We start from the raw sequence: 25,338 nt of genomic DNA, 5'->3' as shown, positions 1-25,338 counted from the left end.
GAACTATCATTTTTTTTGTGGACAGGTCCCATAATGATAAGCTGATCACAAGGTATCCTGCTGCAAGAACCCTATATTACTATAATCTGCTCGGAAACTAGGCAATAAATGTTCAATTTCTCTGGGCCCAACTTGACATTACACAGAACCCATTGAACTCATTGGCTGACCATGAAATTCACAGATCTGACCAAATGGGGGACCCCCTTTATTAACCCAGAATTCCCTTAAAGGCCAAAATGGGTTTTCTAAACCATATTACTTTCTAAGCAGTGCGGATAGACACATTATTATTGGATGTATAAGGAATATTCTTCTCTGGGAACAGAGGAGGAGTATATGTGTATAAAGGTTACTGACTGCAGGGGTGGCACAGGGCACAATTTGATTTATTCTTCTGTTTGTGCTGCAAAGAAAGCCAATAAGTTGGGACGGTCCATCATCCCTTTAAATCTCAAAAATAGGGGGGGGGGGTCCTTAAAGGGGTTTTCCCATCAGAGACATTTAGGACATATCCACAGGATATGTCATAGATGTGAGTCACTCTTTAACAGAAGTATTAGTGGCATATACTTTACGACAGATCAATGATCTAAATCAGGAGTCAGTAACTGTCGGCACTCCAACTCGAAACTACAACTCCCAGCATGCCGACAGACTTTATTATTCCAGCCAAAGGCAGCCAGGACATGCTGGGAATAGTTGTTTTACAACAACTGGAGTTCCGAAAGTTGTTGACCCCTGATCCAGATTATGAAAAATAGAATGTCTCATTATACATTGTTCTAAAAAAAGAAATAAAGACTCAAATGAAATGTTAATTGTAAGAGCTATATACTATATACAGACATTTATATCCTGTGTTAACAATGAGCTATCCACACTGTCACCCTAGAATACCAAATATATAACTGAATTATTTCTTTATTCAGGGCACTGTACTGGGCAAAATTGAATTTGAGGGGCAGCCTGTGGAGTTTGTTGATCCTAACAAGAGAAATTTAATTGCAGAAGTATCAACTAAGGTGAGAAAATGTAACTTCACTTCTTCCACAATCATTTTTACTCACTAAACACTAGAACTAAAAACACTACAAATCTGTATCAGCATCATAAAGTACATAGAAAGAAGGCCTGAATTTGTCGCCTAAATCGCTTGCATTATAACTCACTAAATCCACTATGACATCACAATGAGTTGTGGCAAATGACAAACCCTCATTTGATACATTGACAATCTCAGCACTGCTCCTTCTATCTCAATAAATGTCAAATGGTAAACTCAGTTTTGTAAAAAGTTAACAACACTAGTGCTGAAACCAGTATGACCATCTCATCCTCATCGCTGCTCAGGAAGCGGCTGTTGGTTAAGCCATCGCCTCTCCTCTTCCTCCTCCTCAGAATTTTAAAACTGATGATGTCACTAACAGGGTGCAATAAAAGTGCTCATCCGGTTTAGCAATTTGTAAATGAGTCAATTCGACAGCCAATTTACAATTATGTACCCAGAATACTAAATAACAGAAAAAAATCCAAAAAAGAATAAGGCCCCATGCACACCAACTTATTTTTGCGCCCACAATTCATTTCAATGGGCCCATGCACATGACCATGGTTTCCACGGTCCGTGCATAGCCCAGGATCCTGGACCGCAAAAAGATAGGACATGGAGGTGTAGTGCTCCTATTCTGAGGAAAGGCCATCAATGTTTAGGAATGGACAACCCCATTTAATAGTTAACTCTATATGTGCGTATGTCCTCATGAAAAAGTGCTCAATTGCTCTTACGTTTACGATCCTCTAATATATTCCCCGATGATCTTGCTAATACTTATTTATTACGTAGGATTTTTTTGAAGGCTGTCCCTCCAATTATCTCTATGTTACAATCCCCCTACTAAAAGCGCCATGTCATGTAATTTAATGCTCTATTAGAGAGTTTAGCTGTCAGAATAAGTTAAGACGCGTTTCGGGATGATCTGGGACACAACAGGAGGAATATTTCATAACTCCAATTTGAAGGCTTTAAATCCATCTCGTGAAATAAAGTAGACAATAATGAAATTTACCAATGCCAATAATTAGTGAACACCGTAATCTGCTTCAGTGATAAACAGCCGCTTAATACCAACCAGCGTGAGGTACATTTCTTTTCAGCAAGAGACAAAAATTGATTTCTCAACATCTGCTTCTGCCTCTTTCATTAACGCTCTGTTCACACCAATCAAATAGTCTCTGAATGTTTTTGTTGATGAGCTCTGGAGTAGGAGCTTGTTAGATGTTTCCAGCGGATATTGTATGTAGCAGAGCCAAATTTAATAAATGATGTTGAGCCATTAAGTATTGAAGAAAATAAATCTGTCATATATCTTGTTAAGCACTTTAGATGCATGTTTTTTATTCACAATTCCCAGCCAATTATTAATGAGCAAAAATAAAAAATACAAACAGAAAATTTCCATATTAGAAGCTCCAAGTGACAATGATAGCGCGCTGGTGTAGTCCCGTTCCACAGTGCCGCCAATTGTGCTGTGTGCCTGCTATATAAATCTGACCCAGGAGTTAGTGATATACTTTTTAGGGGTTTTCTTATCTGGAAAAGCCCTTTCCATTTGTTCTGTTAGGGCATAATGATGTAACACAGGTGGGTCCATCACCGATGAAAAGTGGGGTTCCTGCTCTAGAGGGTTTAGCAGAATCCATTTTTCTGTCAGTGGCCACTTCTGGGGATATGTGTTGCCCCCCGCAGCTTATTCTTTTAATATAAGCTGACAACTGCGGATTTCAGCTCCTGGACCCACAGCCATCAACTAATGACAAGCGGTTCTACATTTAAAAACGAGGTGTCCTGATTCGACAGCTCCTTTAACGCCAATTGCCAGTCAAGTGGTTCTGACTTTGGTGCCAAGTTTTAGTAAAGCTATGACATCTCTGTTACAATGATACAATATCTGCAGTTGCCAATAGCTATTTAAATGCTGCATCACTATTGACCGCAGCATTTAATAGTTAAACGAGCGGGATCGCGCTTGAGCGCGATCCCGCTCATTACTGTGAAGTGACGGCTGTAACACACAGCCGACACCCGCATCGTATGGGGCGGATTCACTCCGCGAGCCCGTTTCATACTTCCCCTACCCGGCTATGACGTAACCACACGTTAAATGTCAAGAAGGGGTTAAACATTTTTACCTGTATAAGAACAATAATTTATCTAAACCTCACATTTAGGCTTTCTGTCGGAAGTATACGTCAGGAAGACTCTGAATATACAGTATACCTCCGACGAAATATATTCCACTGTATGGCGTATACTGCGATACGTCTCATTGGGTATTGGCCCTGGGAAAACTCCTGAAGTCACTGTCCATATATGAACAGTGATGTTAGGAGCTCCCAAATGCATACGTTTAGCATATACTTGTGATGGATGTCATACAGTGGTACCCGTCACCCATAGGCTCCCATTTTAAAAACCGTATACCGTGTGGTATACTTTTTTTGTGGGATCCCTGAGAATGGAATAATGTAGTCTACTACGTTATCCCCCTCCACAATAAAGTAAACCGACGTATACCAGCTCGACGGAGTCCGAAAGGACACTCTTTTGGTCTCCGTCGGGATAATGGAGCCTCATGAACATGTTAATCGTGTAGATCAGGAGTTTTTCAGACGTACACAATAAACTTGTCGTGATGTGAATTGGGCCTAGGCCATAAGAAGTGTTCACTACTGTGTTGCAGAAAATTTTAAGGAATTTACCTTAATTCATTAATGCAATTCTTTGTCTTATACTTGGCCTCTTGTACTATATCTAATTTTATATTTCTGGATTTCTTCTGTGATTTTTTTAGCCATGCTTATGTCTTATAGCACATAGTCCATTGTGATTGCTGCAGGACACCACACACTGCATGAAGTCTGAAGGCAATAAAAAATTCTGCCTTTCATACACCTCTATAGGAAGCCCTGTAAATTTCAGCCATGGATGCAGAATTAGTTATTGATGATAATCACATTATTTTGTGTCTGTTCTTCTACAATTAAGTTCTTGCAGCATTTCCCACCACTCTGCTATCTAGAGGGAGCTTTAGCATTGTTCATGCTGATCTTCCTGGTTCATAGATGGAATGCAGAAGTGGCAGTGACTGAACATTGGCATTACACAGGAAGAACAGCAGAGGGATTTATCAGGGGCTGCATTTCTGCCTAACAATGCTTGATATACCTACATTTGGCGACAACCATTATGGATCACTGTAATGTTAGATATCTATCTATATACAGTATTTCCTAGAAGGTCATTAACAGGAAAAGTGGAACATATAATTTTTTTGCAAAGTACACTGACATCTGTCCAAAAAGTATTTTATTTTTTTGTACATTTTTTAAATTAGTGTTTTATTCTCTTTAACCATGTAATTAAGGCGCTTTCATTTAGAAAAATGGTTTCTCATCCTGATAAGTTCTAGACGACATCTTTGTAAGCATGGAAAGAGATACCCATGCCTGTTTGCTAACCCATAACATTTAAGACAATTTACAGACCGCAGTAAAACAGATATAGCTAATTTCAGTATTCATGTTAAGCAGATGCACCTGGAAGCTTTGTTTTAGATTGTGAACGCATACAAGAAATCTGAAGAAAAAGAAAAGCAACAAAAAATGAGACAGGGATTATTTTACAGTGTAATTATATTTTTAATTTTAGGAGGTGAAGGTTTATGGCAAAGGGAATCCTGTTAAAATTGTGGCAGTGGACTGTGGCGTGAAACACAACATTATCCGTCAGCTGGTAAAGGTAAGATGCCTCTTCTCCTCTACTCGGTGTAAAAGCCTCAATGACATCCCGTCACTTTCAATATTATTGAGATAGACTAGAGAGGGGGCTCCAATTTACCCTATCCATATTTTATTGTATGTGATGTGAACATTTGCTAAGCTTCTTATTCCCAGCCCTTGCGTAAAGCCACTCTTGTCTTCGAGAAGTTCCTTGCTCTCCTGTCCTACCATGGAGGGGTGGTGGCATTCAGTTGCATCGCATGGGTATTTCGATTTTTTTCTATGAGTTCTGTACTTCTTTTACAGAAGCTCCTGTTTCATCATTTACACTTTTATTTTTGATTGTATCACCAGAGATCAATGCAAAAATGGCATCTACTAATCCGTATGTAGAAAAAAAGCTGGTTGGCTTGAAGAACATGTTGTCATCTACAGAACTTTATTAAAGTTCACTAAATTGGCCTGATCCAAAAGCAATTCCCATTCCAATATTTGTGAAATTAACAGATGCGGATTTCTTCACTATACTTAACAATTACCATTTAGGCTGGGTTCACACGACCTATTTACAGACGTAAACGAGGCGTATTATGCCTCGTTTTACTTCTGAAAATTGGGCTCCAATACGTCGGCAAACATCTGCCCATTCATTTGAATGGGTTTGCCGATGTACTGTGCAGATGACCTGTCAGCTGTCAAACGACGACGCGGAAAATGACTGCCTCGGCAAAGAAGTGCAGGACACTTCTTTCAGACGTAATTTGAGCCGTTCTTCATTGAAGTCAATAAAGATCAGCTCAAGATTTACGAGCGTCAAAGACGCCTCGCAAAATGCGAGGAGGAGCAATTACGGCTGAAACGAGGCAGCTGTTTTCTCCTGAAAACAGTCTGTCATTTCAGCCGTAAAAGCCAGCTAGCGTGTGCACATACCCTTAGAAATAAAATGACTTGGGTGGGATGGGAATGGGGTATGTGCCATAATTCTGTGTATACGCTTATTTTTGATGTATGTCTTGTAATACTACTTGAAAAATAAGGAAACGTCACTAAGAAAAAGAAAAAAAAAAAAGATTTAACATGACTTGTTATTCTAGATGTAAATTTTATTTTCTTAAATCAGAGAGGAGCAGAGGTTAACCTGGTCCCCTGGAATCATGACTTCACGAAAATGGAATATGATGGTCTCTTGGTAACAAGTGGACCTGGAAACCCAGAATTGGCTCAGCCTCTAGTACAAAATCTGAGAAAGGTTAGTGATTATTTTACATAGTTCGCAAATGCTCTAAAAACAAACCTATTTTATAACTTATGTGTAATAAATAGCTGATTGTTTTCTCCGTGTCCAGGTATTCAAAAGTGACCGGACTGAACCAATGTTTGGTATCTGTATGGGGAATGAGATTGCAGCTTTGGCAGCTGGTGCCAAGACATACAGGTTGCCAATGGCTAACAGGTATGAAAGTATGTTAACAATAAAAAATGAAATAAGTCCTTATACCCACCAAAAATGGAATAATTTCCACAATCTGGTGTTACAAAGAAGCTATACCAAATACATGTATTTAACATAGTACATATAGTACATATACAATTTCTCTGTGGGTTTCCTCTGAGTACTCCGGTTTGTATATATGCATACTTATTAAATCAATATGCAAATTTTATATGTACTTTATTTTTACCTTTGCAGAGGGCAGAACCAGCCTGTTATGAACACAATGAATGGACAGGCCTTCATCACCGCTCAGAATCATGCCTACGGAGTAGATAGTAACTCTTTACCTGCCGGATGGAAACCACTCTTTGTAAACATAAATGATCAGAGTAATGAGGTGAGCAATATTTCCAATCCTATTATGTTTATCAGTTAGAATCTATAGGGATTACTACAACTATATATCATGTTACAGGGCATCATGCATGAGACCAAGCCAATCTTCACTGCCCAATTCCACCCAGAGGCCAATCCTGGACCTGTTGACACAGAGGTATAGTAAATGATTTATATGAATGAATTATATATGCACTGTATATATTGACACTTTGGTTCCTAATATATAATAAATATTTAAACTCATCCCGTTTTCACTCCCTTTGGATTTCAGTTCCTGTTTGATGTGTTCCTGTCAATGATAAAGAAGGGTAAAGGCACCACCCTGGCATCTGTAATGCCCAAACCTGCTTTAGAATCTAAGAGAATTGAGGTAAGGGAAAAAAAAAAATCGCTTTGTCAAGATCACTACCAGAAATAACAAGTATGAGTAAAGTCATTACATGCCTGAATTATCTTTAATTTTTTTTTTTTTAGAAATTATGAATTGGACATCATTACTAGAAATTATATTTCAATCTATTCTAAAAGAAAGGCTTCTCAATTAACTGTAGTGCCATAGTGTGAGCATTAAAACACTTTCTAATGTCATGCTGTTTATTTTACATTTTCTGATTTGTAGGTATCTAAAGTCCTCATCTTGGGTTCTGGAGGTCTCTCCATTGGACAAGCAGGAGAATTTGATTATTCTGGATCTCAGGCTGTCAAAGCTATGAAAGTGAGTGAAATATTTTATTTTCCAGTATAGACAGAATTGTCACAAATCTTAAGAAAGAGTAGCTGTAGTTTCAAATAACTTTTGAGATGTCAGCAATCCTTGTGAGGCTGAAGACGACATCGGATGTCTATTCGAGCCAAGGAGCGCCAAACGCAGCCGAAGGCACAGGGCGCTCAGCTGAGTGCATCCGCATATTCATTTCAGCATCAGTGGGCGTCTCGGCACAGATCAAACCTTCTGATATGTCTCTATAAAGCAATCAAAAGTGTTTTGAAACTACAGTTACTCTTTAATATCCATTTAGATAATTTTACATTTTCCAATAAAGAACTGTGAAGAAGCAGCTGCTCTCTTAAAATATAAAATATTTGCATGGCATTATTTCTATCACAAATTCCAAAAGCAAAATGTTGGAGACATGCAAATCACATTTTTAGCTGTTTTTTTTCAATTCACATACAGCTGTTTCATACTTGATAGGCCATATTAGTGCATGATGTTTAAATCATGGCTGATGAGGGCCAAAAAGCTTGAAACAGCCTTGTGCAAGTTGAAATAAATTGCTCTATACTTAAATGCATTGCTGTACTTCATAGTGCAGTGGTTCACAATGTGAATATTCCATGTTAGAAATGTCATATCATTAGAATTCATTAGAAACATAAAGATGTGTTGATCCACACTGCCCTCTTTATGGGACTAGGGTAACACCACTGCTTTAAAAGGTTGTAAATTGTGCTTTTGAGCTAGATTTCTTATAATAATTATTTCTGATGTGATCTATAGGAAGAAAATGTGAAAACAGTCCTCATGAACCCCAACATCGCCTCTGTCCAGACTAATGAGGTGGGCATCAAGCAGGCTGACACAGTCTACTTTCTACCTATCACGCCACAATTTGTCACTGAAGTTATTAAATCAGAGAGACCAGATGGCATCATCCTGGGAATGGGTGGACAGACCGCCCTGAACTGCGGTGAGTATAATATGTTAAGATTTGTCCGCGTTTTCTTTTTCTACTTAGCATTTTATGAGGCTATGCAACATTGAGGCATGTTACTTGGATATCTAATAAAAAAGCAAAAATAATTGATTAAATGATGTCAACGTGAAGACTAAGTTACAGTCACAGAATAATTATTCTTAAAAATTTCATAATTTCTTTAGAAAATATCTGTTGCCTTTCAGTTTTCATCTTAATTAATTAAAGAGCAATTCATAGTTCCTTGTCGTACATCATTTACAATGGTTTCTGCTCATGTTTTAAAAACTCGTTCACATCGGGCGAATCCCGGCAACACCTCGGTAAAAAGAAATTATTAGTATAAATCTGCCTGACTGACATTTTATACAACAATTATTTATAATGGTGAAAATATTACCCAATATGAAATATTATTAGACAAGTCATGTTAAGAGATAAAACCATGGAATGGCTTTTCAGGGAGGACATATTATAAAAAGAGAAAAAATCATTTAGGATTTATATGCTATAGTTTCTGAATTCATCTGGTCGAAGTCAGATTTTTTTTATGTTCATAGTTTTCTTGGGCTTAACTGATGCCCATAAAACCATAAAAAGTCACCAGGGACTAAGCTACAAACATGACAGCTATTGGCCTAAAACAGCAGATATATGAACAGATATTCCATATTATTTTGCTCCTATAACAGGTGTTGAGCTCTTCAAACGTGGCGTACTAAAGGAGTATGGAGTTCGAGTATTGGGGACTTCAGTGGAATCCATCATGTTTACAGAAGACAGGCAGCTTTTCTCTGACAAACTAAATGAGATTAATGAACCCATCGCTCCAAGCTTTGCTGTAGAATCGGTAAGATCGCTTCAATCTGTTAGAGGATTAGTATAAGATATTAACAGAAAAAAATACAGTAAATGTCAAGAATTTAACTCTATGGCTATGTAAAGTATGGAACGGCATTTGGAGCTTTGTCATTAATCAGCCAATTAATTAGTCCAGAATTAATTGGCTGATAATGCCGTTCTCTAATATAGGCATATAGGTCCATCAACTGTTAACCTATGCATTGCAATATAGTAAAGGTGATAAAATATAATAGTTTTAGAAATGTGCTTTAACTGGCGACATCCAAAGGTAAGTTTAGTCCACTGAAAAGCATTCATTCTTTGCAAAACTGTTCTATATATATATATATATATATATATATATATATATATATATAAATATCCGCATCACGTGGATCAGAGCCATCAATGTCCGATTGGTGGGGGTCTGACTGCTGTGACCCAGCGATCACGAGAACAAAGTGGCAGCAGCGCCACTCTTTTCAGAGCCGTCATTGTCGACCCATTATACTTGATGGCCAACCATTCGGCCTCTGAAATGGGGTTGACAGAAGCAGCACACCCCAACCAATTTTGATATGTCATCAATATCTGTAGTAAAGGCCCTTTTACATGTGTCAATGATAGGGTGAACGAGTGCTCATACGAACGCCTGTTTGCGATCATTTACCTGTGCAAACTTGGCAAAGATCAGTCGATGAATGGAGAAACGCTCGTTCATCGGCTGATCACATCTTTTATGGGGCCAAAACAATTGTCGCTAGTCGACAGCACATCTCCCAGTGTAAACAGAGAGATGTACTGCCGAATAAATGGGGACGAACGATATTAGTAACTATCGTTTGTCTCTATACTAAACACTCTTTTTCTCCGTTTAGATGGAGCAAACGTGTCCCAATCGACAAGTTGTATTGTCGATCGGCGCATGTTTTAAAGTGGTAAATATCGGCTCGTGTAAAACCACTTTAAGACAACCCTTCTAACGACAAAAGTAATATATAATATGGTTGTAAACATTTCCGCTCCAACATTTTAGAAAAAATTTCACTAGGATACAGCAAATATTTTATTCCCTTATTATTTTTATGAATACTGTTGGAGGATTGCACACAGTATTGAATGATATTTCTTACTTGCACTTGCATATGCTTTGTCATAGTTTGGGACAGAGCCAGACATCAATCAGCCAGGGAAATCTGCTTTCCAAGATATTGACCTCCATAGAGAGCAGATGTCTGCCAGAAATGAAGTAGTGAAACCGGCTGAAAAATTGAACTGGCCCTTTAAATGTCTGATGCATGTCGTCCTACTGGAGAGCAGAATTTCTTGGAAAATTAATGTCTGGTTCTTCCCTAAAAAACAATGGGGAAGAGACAGCAATAGCTACTAGACTGGAGTGACAGAACAATATTAATATGTAAATTGATGGAGATTATATAAAATTTTAGCAACCCTATTCCACCATTTTTTTTAAATTGTATGTATTTACTAAATTTTACCAATGTTCAAAAAAAATAACAAAAAAATACCAATGTTAAAAAAATAACAAAAAAATAAATGTGTGCTTTCAGGTGAAAGATGCTCTGGATGCAGCTGACAAAATTGCCTACCCTGTTATGATTCGATCTGCTTATGCTTTAGGTGGTCTGGGGTCAGGTCTTTGTCCCAACAAGGAAACACTCATAGACTTGGCAACAAAGGTAAGAAAGTGGGCTATTCAATGCAAGGAAAATTAGCTGGAGAGTGTTCCATTAAAATCTATGAAAGCTACAGAATATCCTGAGCACTTAGTGGACTGACTTAATGGACCAGTGCACCGGCGCGGACTGCAGATGTTTAAAGACAAATCATAGTGGAAAGAAAAGATTGGAATAGAATAGGATAAAGCATTTTTAGAAGCACACAACCAGACGCCCTTAAAAAAATTCAAGGGGAATGTAGAAAGTTTGACAACACAAAAAAATAAAGAAATGGTTTATTGTAAGTTTATTGGAAGCAAATATGTGACATCAGATGATGTTTTTCATTCACAGATTGCAACTAATTGAGCCGTAGATCATACCAAAAATTATTGATGGTAGGAGGACAGAGCATTCTTATATAAAGTACAAATAGATAGACTTAGGACAATGGCGATGTTTTATAGCAGATTTCTTTTTAACTTTATGGGCCATTAAAAGGGTAAAGAGATTTGGGTTATTGTTGAGTGATGGTCAAGTGTTTTGTTATTATCATTATTCATTGTATCCTCAATTGTTTTTCTATCCAAGGCTTTAGCAATGACAAACCAGATTTTGGTAGAACGTTCAGTTGTGGGTTGGAAGGAGATTGAGTATGAGGTGGTAAGAGATGCGGCAGATAACTGTGTCACCGTCTGCAACATGGAAAATGTCGACGCTATGGGAGTCCACACAGGTAACACCTATTTTTCAGAGGGGAATTATACTGAAAAAGTGGTTTATTAAGTCAAAAGGATATTGTAGCAAAAAAAAAAGTATGATCCAGCACTTCGTGAAGAAATCTCAGGACTTTATTTTATAAACATTAAAAATTCACCCAGCACATAAAGACAAAGGACCAGTACTGCGTTCTTAGTCATAGCCTGGGTCAGGCCGAGGTCCGTGCACTGGATCACTGAAGATGCTGGACACCGGTGAGCTGGAATTTTTTTTCATTTTACTAAAAGGATATTGTACATGACTTTTAATAATAAAAATAAATAAAGCACATTTCTGATTGGCTCATCTGCTTCATGACTTGCCGAGAGCAAAACTGTTTTGTCAAACCTCGCAAGTCATTGGATTTCACCCCGGTTAGCTCTTCTCTAGTAATAGCTGTTCAAAACTAACATATATTTTATTGTATTCTCAATTATGTCCTATAATTTTTCTTAGATTCAGGCTGATATTTCACGATGTCATTGTATTTGAGCAAGAGTACAGGAAGAAATATGTCAATTCACACTTATAGTGTCAGCTAAACACTATATAACATTAAATTGAGTACTGAAAAAATAAAAAATCTATCGGCTATTATTGTCTTATACAGCATAACACCATTTAAAGGTGTTATCCCTTTTCCTAGCTTCAATTCTATCCTTTATAATGCAGCTGAGCCAACCAGAATACTAAATGAAGAATTGCCCGGATTTAAAGAGGCGAGAAATTCATGTACCCATTGCATATATTATATTGGAAAACCCCCTCATTCCTTTTAAATTATAGTTTTATTCCCCCAGAACTATTTAGGTGACACATTTTGAATAATTCCATTGCAAGTTTTAGGAAATATTTTTTGTGTTTGTTAAATTATGTCATTAACACAGAATTCCTTTTCTTTTTACTAAACAGGGGACTCAATTGTTGTAGCTCCTTGTCAGACTCTATCCAATGAAGAGTGTCAGATGTTGAGGGCCTGTTCTATCAAAGTTGTGAGACATTTGGGCATTGTCGGTGAATGCAATATCCAATTTGCTTTACATCCCACTTCACTGGAGTACGTCATTATTGAAGTCAATGCCCGACTCTCCCGTAGCTCTGCTTTAGCTTCTAAAGCCACTGGGTAAGAATTAATTAGAAAATAATCTATAAATGTAGTAAGAAATATGTTCTTTTAAACTATAAGGATGTTGAAACCTGCTCTTCACAGGTACCCGTTGGCCTTCATTGCTGCTAAAATTGCCTTGGGTATACCCCTTCCAGAGATTAGGAACGTTGTCTCTGGAAAAACCACAGCTTGCTTTGAGCCCAGTCTGGACTACATGGTGACTAAGATCCCCCGGTGGGATTTGGATCGTTTCCATGGTGCCTCAGGATTGATTGGCAGCTCTATGAAGAGTGTTGGAGAGGTTAGTATAATATATATCTTGGTTGTTTATTATTTCCAAGACCAAATTTGTTGTATCCATTCGAACATTTTTGTAAGAAAATAGATAGCCTTTTTTTCCATATCTTTCACATCTCATGGTGCCTCTTTTTAGGTTATGGCCATTGGTCGTACATTTGAAGAAAGTTTCCAGAAGGCACTACGAATGTGTCATCCATCAGTTGATGGCTTCACCTCAAATCTTCCTATGAACAAAGCGTGGACAGCAGATACCAACCTAAGGAAAGAGATGGCTGAGCCCACAAGCACCCGTATGTACAGCATGGCCAAGGTAATCAGAGAGATATAATGAAGGGAACTAAGAACTACTGACAAGAGATAATAGAACATTTGTGTGAAAGAACTGGTGTTAAGTTTGAAATGGAAAAAAATAACATTGATATATATATATGATTTATATTAGGCAATGGAAACAGGAATTCCTCTAGAAGAAATCCACAAACTTACAGATATTGACAAGTGGTTCCTGTACAAGATGCAAGGTATTCTGAACATGGAGAAGACCCTGAGAAACAGCAAGAGGTAGGATCAATGTAGTTCTGTCTGTGATAAAAGGAGATTTGTTTTTCCTAGACTTTAGCATTCTGTTTTTATAAAGACGCAGGATGAGAAACATACTGATAGTGTGGCCCATTTATTTCCATGAAAAAACATCTTTTTTTGTGTTTCATTTTGTGTCTATGCCCTAGGTTATATATATTTTTTTGTCAGTCTAGAACTCCAGATGAAACGAATAACAGATAGAAATGGACACCCCCTTTAATGTTTACTACCAAGTTATACGTACATTCAGTTATGCTCAAACTGTGTTTCTCTAAGTGGGGTTGGTAGTACCATAGGAGAGATATGTAGCTAAGTATTCTTTCACCTAGGGCAAAGATTTAGTGATTATCACCACTAGAAGACTGACTCCCTCTGCCATCTTTACATTGGCACTCCTTACATCAATAAGCACTCGGGCGACATGCCCTACAAACCTAACCCCCTCTCTACTAGCCAGGTCCCCTCCATAAGTTTCCACCATGGGCGAAGTAGACCGCTTATTTCTCACAGTGAGGCCTCATTTACACGAGCGTGTGCGTTTTGCGCACGCAAAAAACGCAGCATTTTGCCTGCGCAAAAGGCACTTGACAGCTCCGTGTGTCATCAGTGTATGATGCGCGGCTGCGTGATTTTCGCGCAGCCGCCATCATAGAGATGAGGCTAGGCGACGTCTGGAAATAGTCACTGTCTAGGGTGCTGAAAGAGTTAACTGATATGCAGTAACTGTTTCAGCACCCTCGACAGTGAATTCCGATCACAATATACAGCAACCTGTGAATAAAAAAAAGACGTTTATACTTACCAAGAACTTCCTGCTTCCTCCAGTCCGGTCTCCCGGCCGTTGCCTTGGTGACGCGTCCCTCTCTTGACATTCGGCCCCACCTCCCTGGATGACGCGGCAGCCCATGTGACCGCTGCAGCCTGTGATTGGCTGCAGGCTGTGCTTGGCTTGTGATTGGCTGCAGCAGTCACTTGGACTGAATTGTCATCCCGGGAGGTCAGACTGGAGGAAGAAGCAGGGAGTTCTCAGTAAGTAGGAACTTCTTTTTTTTTTACACGTTCATGTATATTGTGATCGGAAGTCACTGTCCAGGGTGCTGAACCAGTTTAACTCTTTCAGCACCCTGGACAGTGACTATCTCCTGACGTCGCGTACCGGAAATTTTTTTGCCGGGTTCGGTCATCTCTAAGACACTCCGTTTGGATGTTTGTAAACAGAAAAGCACGTGGTGCTTTTCTGTTTACATTCAGAGTTTGACAACTCTTGCGCGAATCACGCAGTTCGCACGGAAGTGCTTCCGTGCAACCTGCGTGGTTTTCACGCACCCATTGACTTCAATGGGTGCGTGATGCGCGAAAAACGCAGAAATTTAGAACATGTCATGAGTTTTTTTCAGCGCACTCACGCTGAGCAAAACTCACGGACTGTCTGCATGCCCCCATAGACTTGTATAGGTCCGTGCGACCCGCGTGAAAAGCACGCGCGTCGCACGGACGTATATCACGTTCGTGTAAATGAGGCCTGACACTTAATAATAAATGGGGTCGATTTTGCAACCGAGTTAAGAATAAGCACTGAATTTATCTAAAGTAACAATATAGCTAAGATATAATAACCTAAGAAAAACATAATATTCTTACGTATTTTGTGCATTTTAATTCAGAAGTGTTATTATTTGGTGACAGAACTCCTTAAATAAACGTAACTGCGTACAGCAGATTCTAGTAAGATATTTCCTTTTAAGCCCAACAGATTGTATGTTCATACTGGAAACAGATAACACATGACAAGACTATTTTCCTGAAAACAAGGCTAGAATATGTTAGAAGTAAGGCACAACTCCAACATGCTAATTCTGTTAAAATATGTTTTTCTTGTATTGGTTACTACAGAGAGTACAGTCCTAAATAAGCAGCTGCAGGAACAGGTGGCAGGGTCTTTAGAAATGGTGGTAGTAACAGAACCACCTCCACTGATTTACTGCAAAAGCACAAATAATTCACTTAACCTCATCAGCGCTTGGCAGGCAGGAAGATTAACACTGGCCAGTATGATAAAAACAAGATAAGCAGGCAGCACAGCAACAGAGCGGTGGAAGTTGTTGAATGCCCAGTATTATGGGTACCATTTTGCTTCATTTGGTTACATCAACATGAAAAGCTTTGAAATGTATTGTGTTATAGAAAAATGTCCTGTCTGCTTTCCAGAGATCAGATATAAACATCATGTTAAATAACCCGCGCTCATGTCCAATAAAATAATGTTGAAAGCGAGTGATTACAATTTTGCTGCAAGCTTTCTAGCTGTTATTGCAAATGTCTACCTAACACATAAAACATTCTGCTCATACTGCTGTATGTTACGATATGTCAATGGCTATGGCCAGGGCCGCCATCAGGGGGGTATTAGGGGTAGTGGTGTGAGGGGCCCGGCCAAAACTAATTGAAAGGGGGGCCCGGCAACTGCCTCGACATTCTTTTGGTAGGAAAAAACGGGCCCCTGCAATGGGGCCCGTTTTTTTCACCAAAAGAATGTCGTGAGCTGCTGCTGCTGCTGCTGCTGCTGCTGCGGGCCCCCTCCCCTCGTCATGGGGGGCGTCAAACCGTCCGCCCGCGCGCGCACCCGATCTCGCGCACAATGAAACTGCCGCGCGTGCGCACTCGCGAGCGCGCATCCACGAACGCCCGCACTGGAGACCGTCCGCGCGCGCACCCGCGATCGACCGCGCGCGCACCCGCAAACGAAGCGCGCGCAGCCGCGGACACACATGGACAAAACTTACCTGGAGCCTGGCTGGAGGTGAAGGACTGGACGTCTGGACCGAAGACCTCCCCTGGAAGACATCGCCGGAAGAGGACTGGAGTGGGAGCAGCTCTTCTGACACACAGTGAGTAAATTATCTCAAAGTGTTGTTTATGTATGGCCCTGTTTACACAGTATTTTGCAGGCAAAAAAAAATCTGCCTCAAAATTCCTTAAAGAATTTTGAGGCAGATTTTGACCTGCCCACACTATCTTGCCGCGTTTTTTTGCTGCGTTTTTTGCTCGCGGCGATTGAGGACAGCAGACAAAAAACGCAGCGAAAAATGCATTTTCTGCCTCCCATTGATTTAGATGGGAGGTCAGAGGCGGAACCGCGGCAAGAAAGGACGTGCTGCTTTTTCTTTTTTCCGCGACTGGCTCCCATTGATTTCAGATTAAATCAATGGGAGGCGGTTTTGGAAGTGGTTTGGTGCTGATTCTGACGCAGCGTCCGAGTCAATGTCAAGGCCCAAAAACTCTGTGAACTGGGCCTTATTGTTAGGGCTTATTCAGACGAACGTGTAATACGTCCGTGCAACGTGCGTGATTTTCACGCGCCTCGTACGGATCTATGTTACTCTATGGTGCCGTGCGGACTGTCAGTGATTTTCACACAGCGTGTGTCCGCTGCGTAAAACTCACGACATGTCCTATATTGGTGCATTGTTCGCGCATCACGCACCCATTGAAGTCAATGGGTGTGTGAAAATCACGCTCAGCACTTCCGCAGCCGTATAAACTATGAATGAAATTAGAAAAGCACCGCGTGCTACAAACATACAAACAGAGTGTCATAATGATGGCGGCTGCGCGAAAATCACGCAGCCGCGCATCATACGCTGCTGACACACGGAGCTGTTATGGACCTTTTGCATGCGCAAAATGCCACGTTTTTTGCGCGTGCAAAAAGCACACGCTTGTGTAAATCCGGCCTTAGGGTAGGAACACACTAGGCATGAACACTGCGGATTTTATGCAACACATTTTATTGTGGATAATCCGCAGCGTATCACAGTCGCAGCAGAGTGGATGAGATTTGAACAAATCTCATCCACACGCTGCAAAAATAATGGACCTGCAGTGTGACTTTGGCTTTTTAAGTCGCATGTCAATGTATTCTATGGAATCGCTGCTCCTCTGTTGCGGAAATGCTGCGATTCTGCCGCAAAAATCACACAAGAGAAGAAAAAAAAGGTACTTTTTTAAATTGATAAAGTTTAGACTTGCCCCGGCCGTAGTCCTGGTGACGCGATCCTCTATTCTTAGCGCAGCTCGGCCTCCTGTCATGACGTTTCATCCCATGTGACTGATGCAGCGGTCACATGGTCTACAGCGTCATCCCAGGAGGCGGGGCTACGTTCAGAAGAGAGAGATGCGTCACCAGGACTACGGCCAGGGCAAGTCTAAACTTTTTTTTCCCTGCAGGATTCCCGCAGCGGACACGCCTCACGAAACCTGCGCCACTATTTGGTGCGGTTTTGCTGGCAGAATTCCCTGCGGCTCCCGGGATAAGCTGTGTAGTTTTACTCAGCATATCCGCCTAGTGTGTCCCTTATGATGTCGCTCCTGGAGCTGCTGCCGCTCTCTAAATAGCCAGTTGGTCCAGTAGAATTTGGAATTATTTTTTTTTGTGAACCAGCTTAAAAAAATACAAAACTTTTGTGTTAAGGCCTGTTCACATCACCGTTCGCTTCCGCTCCGGGGTTCCTTCTGAGGTTTCTGTCGGGTGAACCCCGCAACGGAAAGTGAAAGTGACAGCACAGCTTCCGTTTCAGTCACCATTGATCTCAATGGTGACGGAAACATCGCTAATGGTTTCCGTTCGTCACCATTCCGGCTGGTTTTCGGACGGAATTAATAGCGCAGTCGACTGCGCTAATGGTGATGCAAACGGAAGCTGTGCTATCACTTTTACTTTACGTTGCGGGGTTCACCCGACAGAAACCTCAGAAGGAACCCCGGAGCGGAAGCGAACAGTGATGTGAACAGGCCCTAACACCAAAGTTTTGTATTTTTTTAAGCTGGTTCACAAAAAAAAATAATTCCAAATTCTACTGGACCAACTGCCTATTTAGAGACCGGCAGCAGCTCCAGGAGCGACATCATAAGGGACACACTAGGCGGATATGCTGAGTAAAACTACACAGCTTATCCCGGGAGCCGCAGGGAATTCCGCCAGCAAAACCGCACCAAATAGTGGCACAGGTTTGGTGAGGCGTGTCCGCTGCGGGAATCCTGCAGGGAAAAAAAAGTTTAGACTTACCCCGGCCGTAGTTTAAGTGACGCATCTCTCTCTTCTGAACGTAGCCCCGCCTCCTGGGATGACGCTGTAGACCATGTGACCGCTGCAGCAGTCACATGGGATGAAACGTCATGACAGGAGGCGGGGCTGCGCTAAGAATAGAGGATCGCGTCACCAGGACTACGGCCGGGGCAAGTCTAAACTTTATCAATTTAAAAAAGTGGCTTTTTTTTTTTTTCTCATTTGTGATTTTTGCGGCAGAACCGCAGCATTTCTGCAACAGAGGAGCAGCGATTCCACAGAATACATTGACATGCGACTTAAAAAGCCAAAAAGTCACACTGCAGGTCCATTATTTTTGCAGCGTGTGGATGAGATTTGTTCAAACCTCATCCACTCTGCTGCGACTGTGATACGCTGCGGATTATCCACAATAAAATGTGTTGCATAAAATCCGCAGTGTTCATGCCTAGTGTGTTCCTACCCTAAGGCCGGATTTACACAAGCGTGTGCTTTTTGCACGCGCAAAAACGTGGCGTTTTGCGCTTGCAAAAGGTCCATAACAGCTCCGTGTGTCAGCAGCGTATGATGCGCGGCTGTGTGATTTTCGCGCAGCCGCCATCATTATGACACTCTGTTTGTATGTTTGTAGCACGTGGTGCTTTTCTGTTTTCATTCATAGTTTATACGGCTGCGGAAGCGCTGGGCGTGATTTTCACGCACCCATTGACTTCAATGGGTGCGTGATGCGCGAACAATGCACAAATATCGGACATGTCGTGAGTTTTACGCAGCGGACTCGCGCTGCGTGAAAATCACTGACAGTCTGCACGGCACCATAGAGTAACATAGGTCTGTGCAAGGCGCGTGAAAATCACACACGTTTCACGGACATATTACACGTTCGTCTGAATAAGCCCTAACAATAAGGCCCAGTTCAACGTTTTTGGGCCTTGATATTGACTCGGACACTGCGTCAGAATCAGCACCAAAAAACTTCCAAAACCGCCTCCCATTGATTTAATCTGAAATCAATGGGAGCCAGTCGCGGAAAAAAGAAAAAGCAGCACATCCTTTCTTGCCGCGGTTCTGCCTCTGACCTGCCATCTAAATCAATGGGAGGCAGAAAATGCATTTTTCGCTGCGTTTTCTGTCTGCTGTCCTCAATCGCCGTGGGCAAAAAACGCGGCAAGATAGTGTGGGCAGGTCAAAATCTGCCTCAAAATTCGGTGCGCGCTTCCAGGCGGTCGCCGGTGCGCATGCGCGGGAGTTTGCGTGGTGCGCGTGATCGGTCGCACGGGCGGCGGTGTTTGACGGCCCCCATGCTACCCAGGGCCGCCATCAGGGGGGGTATTAGGGGTACTGATGTGAGAGGCCCGGCCAAACCTAATTGAAAGGGGGGCCCGCAGCTCATGACATTCTTTTGGTGAAAAAAACGGGGCCTGTTTTTTTTCTACCAAAGGCAAGTCGCGGCAGTTTGCCGGGCCCCCCTTTCAATTAGGTTTGGCCGGGCCTCTCACATCAGTACCCCTAATACCCCCCCTGATGGCGGCCCTGGGTACCATGATATAGTACTGGACGGAGTACCGTTAACAGGCGGTGCCACGGTAGGGGGGCCCAGAAAATGTAGCTGTAGGGGGCCCTGAAATTCCTGATGGCGGCCCTGGCTATGGCAACAGAAACACTAACACAACATAATTAAGTCATTCATATCATAAAGTTCTATAATACAGAACAAAGTTGCACTACGTGTGTGTTGGTTCCACAATGGGGTCTCATAATCGTATATTAGGAAATATATGGTGAGGCTCCTATATTGGCATCATGGACCTATAGCGAGGAATCTGGTAAACAGCCATAACCGGTATTTGAGCATGTCAACGCATATGTGCCCACATTTTTTCAGTTGTATTTGCACTATGAGTAAAGCAATGGCAACCTGCCTGCAATGTGAATGATACAAAGATCATAGATCTAGGCAATGAATACTCATATAATGTGCATAGTGAATTGTTTCAAACCCTGGGAAGGGGGTAGATAATTGGTCCAGCTAAAAAGCAGATTCAGCATTTGTGAGCTAGGGTTCAAACTGCAGGGTTAGCGTAAAGCTTCTGGGCCCCACTGCAAAATCGGTAACATGGCCCTCTACCTACCATGTATCATTAATAATACTGGTGTCTTCTTATGCGGCTGAACGACCTTTGGGCTGACTCAGGCACCAGGGCCCGGGTGCCACTGCTACCACTACACCCCGTTTTCAACAAATAGAGGCTTTTGAACTCCTTTTGCAGCCCAGCAATACAATAGTAGCTCACAAGGAGAGTATTGTGAGATGAGCAATTGCAGTTCATGTGGTTATAAAAAAATGCAAGGGTATAGTATAGTCCCAAAATTCTGTGCCATTATGCATTGCGGTGGCACATCAAATTAACCCCTTTGGGACGAAGCCATTTTTTGAATTTTTATTTTCGTTTTTCACTCCCCGCATTCCAAGAGCCATAACTTTTTTATCTTTCCCTCAATAGAGTGGTGTGAGGGCTTATTTTTTGCGGGAGGAGTTGTAGTTTATTTTTGTACCAATTATAGTTCAATATAATGTACTGGGAAGCTGAAAAAAAATTATTTGCGGGCTGAAGTTGGAAAAAACTGTGATTCCTCAATTGTTTTTTGGGTTTCGTTTTTACGGCTTCCACTGTGTGGTAAAAACGACAACTTATCTTTATTCTGTGCCTCAATACAATTACGTTGGTACCAAATTTATATAGATTTTTTTATATTTTACTACTTTTATTGATAATAAACTTTTTGTTAATAAAATTAAATGTTTTATGTCGCCACATTCTGGGAGACATAACTTTTTTACCGATTTTTTTGCGGGATAAGCTGTAGTATTTATCGGAACATTTTTTTGGTACGTAGAACTTTTTGATCACTTTTTATCAAATTTGTTTGAGAGCTAAGTCGACCAAAAAACAGCGATTTTTGCGTTTTCCATTCTTTATTTTTTACGGTGTTCACCATGACCGTTAAATAATGCTATATTGTAATAGTTCAGACTTTTACGGACGCAGATATACCAATTTTGTTAATTTTTTTTATTTTTACATTACTTTAGGGGGGAAATGGGAAAAGGGGTTTTTTGAACTTTTAATTTGTAAATTTTGTTTCACTACTAAAAACGTTTTTTCACTTTTTTTTACACACTTTATTCCCCATAGGGGAATGTATTGCAGTATTTAAGTCATTTTTAAAGGCTTCTGTTAAAGAGGCTCTGTCACCAGATTATAAATTCCCTATCTCCTACATAATCTGATCGGCGCTGTAGTGTAGATAACAACAGTGGTTTTTATTTTGAAAAACGATAATTTTTTAGCAAGTTATAAACTATTTTAGATTTATACTAATTAGTTTCTTAATAGACAACTCGACGTGTTTTAACTTTTTACCAAATGGGCGTTGTGAAGAGAAGTGTATGACGCTGACCAATCAGTGACCAATCAGCGTCATACACTTCTCATTGTTCCAGCCCATCTTTACAGCATGATTGTGCAGTGAAAGAAGCTGAGCTGGAACTATGAGAAGTGTATGACACTAATTGGTCACTGATTGGTCAGCGTCATACACTTCTCTGTACAACGCACAGTTGGTAAAAAGTAAAAACACGCCCAGTTGTCTATTAAGAAAGTAATTAGCATAAATGTAAAATTGCTCATAACTTGGTCAAAAATGATCGTTTTTCAAAAGAAAAAAACGCTGTTGTTATCTACATTACAGCCCCAATCAGATTATGTAGGAAATAGGGCAATTATAATCTGGTGACAGAGCCTCTTTAAGCCCTGCCGCAGAGTGAAGGCAGTCCTGGGGGCCTTCATTAGGCCAATGGGCTGCCATAACAACTGTCGTCACCCCCCGCAGCGAGATCACACTGCGTGGGGGGGGGGGGGGAATTAGCTGTCAGAGGGGGCTGCCCCCTCTTTTCAATGCCTCAGATGCTGTGGTCATGATTGACCGCAGCATTTGAGGGCTTAAACAGCCAGGAACAGCGCGATCGCTACTCCCGGCTGTTAGTCCCAGGTGTCCGCTGTACTGTAAAATACAGCCAACACCCACAGCACATGAAGCACGCCCAGCACGTGAGCGTGCTCCAAACATTACTCCCTGCACCCGTATGTAATAGCATGTCCGGGTGCGCAAAGGGCTTAAGCCTTGTTCACACAGCGCAGAATTTGCATGCATTTTTTAAAGCAAAACCAGAATTGGATCCAGGAGGGGAGACACTTTAAAGAGAACCTGTCACCAGCATTTCACCTATTGAACTTTACTCACCCCTTGCTGGCCGCACTGTCAAAAGTTCATTGCCGTTATTCCCTCTCCTAAACTCCTCCTCCGACCATAAGGAACGGTCTGCAAATATTTTGCACCTTTTATGGTAATAATTCAGCAGTCTCGTTCGTTCCTCTTCTTATACCCACCCACCGCCAAAAACTGGCCCGCCCCAAATGCTGAAATCTCGTCTGCGATAGCGTGCCTGCATCCGTCATGTATGGTCCGACACCCTTACCTGCGTTGTCTGGGCCTCAAATCTAGTTATGCTTTACAAAAATTGGAAAAGACCCTAGTAGTTGGCGGGTAAAAAACTCAAATATATAAAAAAATTGCCAAGGCAATAGGAACACGTTTTTTTCCCAACCACTTGCTAACTAATAGAATAGGATAGTACAATAAATGAAATACCTTTATTAAATTAGGGACAAACAACATGAACATTTAAAACTACAATGTGTACTGGCACATGCAATTTGCAGACATAAATATGTCTATAGAACATGAAAGATATAACCCAATGCAAAGTTGACACTGAGTATAACTACTAGCTATAGTCAATTATATGAAGGAACAGCTCCAGTTAACATTGTGCTAAAAGACTAGTATAGTCCCCCATATACTAGGCTATACTAGTCTTTTAGCACAATGTTAACTGGAGCTGATCCTTCATATAATTGACTATCGCTAGTAGTTCTACTAGTGTCAACTTTGCATTGGGTTATATCTCTCATGTTCTATAGACATATTTATGTTTGCAAATTGCATGTGCCAGTACACATTGTAGTTTTACATTTTCATGTTGTTTATCCCTAATTTAATAAAGGTATTTCATTTATTTTTCTATCAAATCTAGTTACTGCGCAATGCGCCGCTATAGTCTCGTGTTGTGCGCACGCACCAGAACAGGAAATCGATGCGCAACCGTGGTACTTTGTGTGTGCTGGGGGAAGGCGAGGAGCTTTCAATCAAAAGTAAGGAGGCGGGATTAACTCGGAAAAACTTGAGGAACGAAGATTTGACTCTTTTCAAACGAAGATATGACTCTTTTATGCTCATTAGTATACGGTGCGGGAATATAAAAAAATGGAATACCAAAGGTACAAAGATAATTATAGGTTACATAAAAATTTTTTTTTTTTTACACACTTCCACCAGGTATTGCTGGTTTAATAGGTGAAGTACTGGTGACAGGTTCCCTTTAAGGACTTCCTTTATATATTTATTCTGTTTAGGTTTCGTTCCTGGTTTTCGCTTTAAAAATACGTGCAAAATCTGCATCAAATCTGCACTGTGTGAACAAGGCTTAAAACTTCCCTTCACTACCTTGCAAGTAAAGGGAAAACTGCACTGTAGAATCCAGGGTTATACCCTTAATCACTGTAGTACATTGTCCTTTATTATATAAAGTCTGAAAAAAACAATAGGACAGCTTGCACATTGTTCTCTCTTTATATACCTCCAGCTCTGCATTTTTCCATTCTTCCTCCATTTAATGTGATGATAATTTGTTCATAAATCTGAGGGTGTCTTTTAGTGTCCATATAAAAAGCAGAATAATAGATAGCAGTAAATCGGAGCACCTGGCTGTACATTATCCTCAGCGTCTTGCTGATTCCCTTTGACCTTTTACAGTTTACGAGTTTTTGCTGAGCTTCCCTTGTTGCTTTTGCTATAATCAGGAGTCCCTGACTGATTGTTTCAGATTTTATCAAGCCACAAGGGGGCATTACAGACTCAGACAAAAGTAAAAAACGGAAAATTTGTGTTGAGAGATTGAAATAAAGCGTTGGACTTTATTTTGTTTATGGTAATCAACTACATGGTTGACTACAATTATTAAAAATATGTCTTTCTTCTGTACATGCAGTAGACATGACAATAGTTATTATATGGTGCAAATTATCTTCCATTACACACTTCAAAGGATCATTAGAGTGCCCTCTTCTATTTTACAGTTAGCTCTTTTATTATTATAATTTTTATAAAGACCATCCATAAACCATATGCCAGAAAGTGACAGTATCGCTGGAAGGCCTGAGAGGTTGCAAAACGTAAAAGTGTGTAGATATGGTCATGGTGGTGGGTTGTTGTTTGGACCCAACTCCAGAATCGGGAAGAAAAGTGAACGTAAATTGATGGTGCCAGAGAGAGAATATTTTTTTCATTTGCCCAAAAAATCACAGCAGTATCTAGAGTTTACATTAAATGACTCATAAAACATCCGATGAGCACCAGATCTGTGAGTGAAAATTGTATGTCAATGAGAAAGGTCCGAGGTGAATGGTCACACTACTTCAACCTTAGCACTCAGCTAAATAACCATGTGTTAGGCCTCATGCACACTTCCATCACCGTTTTATCTGCCGTTTTTGACGGATCCGTGT

The 25,338-nt window shown here is 40.8% G+C and overlaps 1 protein-coding gene across 1 annotated transcript in view; it reads left to right on the top strand.

Annotated features, from left to right (window-relative positions):
* CPS1 (carbamoyl-phosphate synthase 1) overlaps window positions 1-25,338 on the top strand; it is a 77,881-nt gene that overhangs the window by 11,025 nt on the left and 41,518 nt on the right. Inside the window, exons 6-21 of the mRNA XM_075829651.1 lie at window positions 933-1,025; window positions 4,712-4,801; window positions 5,903-6,031; window positions 6,129-6,235; window positions 6,473-6,614; window positions 6,693-6,770; window positions 6,888-6,986; window positions 7,236-7,331; window positions 8,118-8,307; window positions 9,006-9,163; window positions 10,728-10,856; window positions 11,427-11,571; window positions 12,507-12,717; window positions 12,805-13,003; window positions 13,136-13,312; window positions 13,445-13,563. Coding sequence (XP_075685766.1) covers window positions 933-1,025; window positions 4,712-4,801; window positions 5,903-6,031; window positions 6,129-6,235; window positions 6,473-6,614; window positions 6,693-6,770; window positions 6,888-6,986; window positions 7,236-7,331; window positions 8,118-8,307; window positions 9,006-9,163; window positions 10,728-10,856; window positions 11,427-11,571; window positions 12,507-12,717; window positions 12,805-13,003; window positions 13,136-13,312; window positions 13,445-13,563 — 2,162 coding nt within the window. The remainder of the gene's footprint in view (window positions 1-932; window positions 1,026-4,711; window positions 4,802-5,902; window positions 6,032-6,128; window positions 6,236-6,472; window positions 6,615-6,692; window positions 6,771-6,887; window positions 6,987-7,235; window positions 7,332-8,117; window positions 8,308-9,005; window positions 9,164-10,727; window positions 10,857-11,426; window positions 11,572-12,506; window positions 12,718-12,804; window positions 13,004-13,135; window positions 13,313-13,444; window positions 13,564-25,338) is intronic.

This window comes from Rhinoderma darwinii, chromosome 6 (genome assembly GCF_050947455.1).
Source record: "Rhinoderma darwinii isolate aRhiDar2 chromosome 6, aRhiDar2.hap1, whole genome shotgun sequence".
In the NCBI taxonomy this organism is placed as follows: Eukaryota; Metazoa; Chordata; class Amphibia; order Anura; family Rhinodermatidae; genus Rhinoderma; species Rhinoderma darwinii.
The sequence above is the reverse complement of the archived record's forward strand: the minus strand, read 5'-3'. Positions and strand labels throughout refer to the sequence as shown.